At 49.1% G+C, this 3,696-nt stretch overlaps 1 protein-coding gene across 1 annotated transcript in view; it reads left to right on the top strand.

Moving 5' to 3' along the window:
- The window catches only part of ALKBH1 (alkB homolog 1, histone H2A dioxygenase), a 4,444-nt gene extending 3,800 nt beyond the window's left edge, over window positions 1-644 (top strand). The window contains exon 6 of the mRNA XM_072429088.1: window positions 145-644. Within this exon, the coding sequence (XP_072285189.1) occupies window positions 145-592 (448 nt within the window). The 3' untranslated portion in view covers window positions 593-644. The remainder of the gene's footprint in view (window positions 1-144) is intronic.
- Window positions 645-3,696: the final 3,052 nt, after the last annotated feature.

The raw sequence follows: 3,696 nt of genomic DNA, 5'->3' as shown, positions 1-3,696 counted from the left end.
ATACCTGGAGGGAGATTGGAATCTCCCCATTGTGGGAGGGGCAGAGACACAGGCTAATTACTCATGTGTGGATTCATTTGCTCATATTTAGTCAGTTCACATGCAGAGTTTCCCGTGTAACTGGTTTCCCTCTTTGTTCTACAGCTTTGGCCAGTCCAGCATTTTCTTGTTGGGGGGTCAGAGTCGAGAAGTGGCTCCTACAGCAATGATGATGAACAGTGGTGACATTATGGTCATGTCTGGAGCCAGCCGCTTGTTGTACCACGCCGTGCCACGAATTCTGCGCCATCCTGGAGGTGGTATCCTTCCACCCGGACTGTCTGATCCTATATGTGGAGAGGATCCCTACATCAAAGGCCTGACTGAGCCGTGTTCCCCCCAAGACTGGGAGGTTTGTGCCGCTTACCTCCAGGACTCCCGCATTAATATGACTGTGCGCCAGGTCCTCGAGGAAGGGGGGTCATTCCCAAAGGACAAGAGCGATCAGAATGATCACATGACTACAGGAGATTCCTATCACAACGAAGAGATCCTGGAACCTGAACTGCAGATAAAACGACCCAAAACCTCACAGATGCCTCAGGATGAGTGAACAGTCATCAAATATCATCATAAATAAAGAGAATATTCCTATTTTTATAAAACCTCCCCCTGTTGTCTGTGAAATCACAGAGATCAATGTCCCCTATAGGGAGAAAGCCGGGTCACATCAGTCTCTGTACAGAGGAGCTGACACTCCAATGTCCTCCCACAGTTACACACTATTATTATACCTTTATATAGCTCTGCAATATACTGCAGTGCTGTACAGAGAACACTGAGCTAATTCCATCAGTCTCTGTACAGAGAAGCTGACACTCTAATGTCCCCCACAGTCACACACTATTATACATTTAAATAGCTCTGACATTTACCGCAGTGCTGTACAGAGAACACAGAGCCATCAGTCTCTGTACAGAGGAGCTGACACTCTAATGAGCCTCCTAATATTAAATTAGTGGTCAGTCCTGTTTTTCCAGGTCGGGGGCAGGGGGTTTGGTTGTTATTTATATTAAGCAGGACAAATTTTTTCAGTATCCACAACAGAGCCAGCATTTTCATGTTGTGTTGGTGTTGCAGACAATGCTTTCTGTGCGTCATGGTGATCCTGTGGTTACAGAGTCAGTGTTATTTCTAGCTGAGTGATCAGGCTATTGATCCTGCCATGTATATACCATCACACTGCCTTTCACCCTAGTTTATTCACCCATATTAGGTGATGGAATATGAATGTTCGGCTTGGTTTTGTTTGGTGTGCAGCCCATATGTTGCAGTACAGTTACAGCCCATGTGATGTGGTTTCACGGTGCATGGAAATGGTTGGCAGCTTATGCTGGGTCTTGTAGTTCCACACCACTGGGAAAGCTGCAGCTGCCCAGTTTTCAGTGCTCCCAGCAACTCTGGGAAATGTGTGGGCAGGAAGGGGTTACCCCCAATGTACAGTGTGCATGGCCCCAAGTATCAGGTGTTTAGCGGTATCAGGGCCTCCGCCATGGGGTGTGGCTAATGTCCGATACCTTATCTGCCTCTAGCAGCCTTGTGTGTGGCCTCTACAGAACAAACACAGATCCGGCCTCATACAGGACACAGGAGATCCGCCAATACTGGGGTCACCCTGCTGGGTTTTAATTCAATGTAACTAAAAATAAGGAAAATTGAAAAAATGGCGTAAAAATAGATGGATGGAATATATGAATTATTTCTTTCCCATCATGGGGCAATAGTAATCCACATGTCAACAGTTCCTCTAATTCTACCCAGAGTTACCCTGACTTCTCCCCCTTCCTTCTGTATGGAATCTGCTCCCATTGTCTCCTCTCCCCATCTCTCCTATATGGGATCTGCTCCCACTGTCTCTTCTCTCCCTCCCACCCGTATGGAATCTGCTCCCACTGTCACCTCTACCCCTCCCTTCCATATGGATCTGCTCCCATGGTCTCAGCTTCACCTCCCTCCGGTATGGGATCTGCTCCTACTGTCTCCTCTCCCCCTCCAACCTGTATGGGATCTGCTCCCACTGTCACCTCTACCCCTCCCTTCCATATGGATCTGCTCCCATGGTCTCAGCTTCACCTCCCTCCGGTATGGGATCTGCTCCTACTGTCTCCTCTCCCCCTCCAACCTTATGGGATCTGCTGCCACTGTCTCCTCTCCCTCCCATATGAGATCTGCTCCCACTGTCTCAGCTTCACCTCCCTCCCATATAGATCTCCTCCCAATGCATCACCAAACTGTTCCAGTTTTGGTGACCCTCTAAACCCTAGGTGTGTATGATGACCCCCCCATACATGGTGACTTAACTGAACCTCTTCCTACCTATGCTTTACCACGCCTAGTGCCTAATCTTAACCAAGAGCTAACCTACCCCTCACAATAACCCCCCCTCCCAGCAGAGATCTGATAGCTGCACGTTGAGGACACAGATATGGCTGGCCCGGGTCTACCCATCCCCCAGAAGTATATAAATGGTCTTGGCTTTTCACATGGCAGAATTGGGTATCTCATTGGGCACCTGTATAGAAGTCATTGGCACCATAATCTGGTGATGTCATTCCATGTTGGGTAACCGTGCCCGACACACCTGAAGTGATAAAGGAAGGCAAAGTCCGGACTTCATCGTGACCTGTCCGCACCTCGCCTGACACTGCAGGATAACGATGACGCCGCACTGTGCTCTCCCTGGGGTGAATTGCTGCTAGTGGGAGGGGACAACCCACGAGGAACTGACATGTGACCAGGACTTACCTGTACAGGCTGAATTAATTGGGCTCCACCACCAATTAATTATCTCTAAAATGGCTGTCATGCTGATCCTTTGCTTTGTTGACTTACAAACAATACACATATCAGCTCCAACTCTCTGAATCTTCAGATCTACACCAAAGTATTGAAGACAGAGGATCGGTTCGACAGCCATGTATCGACCATCAGTACCCTGGGGCCGCCAAGCAGGACTTCCCACCACAGGGTATTGATGAGTGATGGTCCAAGAGGGTCCCCAACACCCATCCTGAGGAGGTACACTGGACCACCAATAATCATCACGTCAGGTGACATGATGTTGACCATAGGGTAATAGTTCCATAAGGTCACATGACACGACACACATGTAAGGGTTGGAAGAGGTCACATGACACCGACACTCAGGTAAAGAGTTAGATGAGGTCACATGACACCAGGGTAGGTGTTGGATATGGTCCATTGCCCCTTTCCCAATATAGGACTGCTACCTTGCCCACCCTCATGATCACTTTCTTGACAACCCCAAATGTTACCAAAAAAATGATTTATTGCTCACACTGGGTAAAGGTTATGTGAGGTCACATGACTGGCATTCTGCCTTCCACCCAATTACATTCAGATTGTCCCTGGAAAGCAACGCTGCAATTCTGACGTCACGTTTCACGCGTGTCACGTGATTCCCGCCAGCCCGGGCGAGGCCCTGTCACGTGACCCCATACTTTTAGGCGATGTTGACATTACGGCTAATTTCCCGGCCGACCCCGCCCACTGCTCAAGGTTACTACAGTTCGAACACGTGAGGCTTGATTTGTTTGTGACGTCAGCACGGTCGCTCCCAGCTACGCTCCTCCTCGCACAGGATATGATTGGACGTCTAATGTAGTTTCGGATCCGGCTCCGCCCTTCTGACGGTCC

The sequence above is a fragment of the Pyxicephalus adspersus genome, chromosome 12, assembly GCF_032062135.1.
Source record: "Pyxicephalus adspersus chromosome 12, UCB_Pads_2.0, whole genome shotgun sequence".
NCBI classification, from domain to species: Eukaryota; Metazoa; Chordata; class Amphibia; order Anura; family Pyxicephalidae; genus Pyxicephalus; species Pyxicephalus adspersus.
Note: the sequence above shows the minus strand (reverse complement) of the source record. Positions and strands in the feature narration are given on the sequence as shown.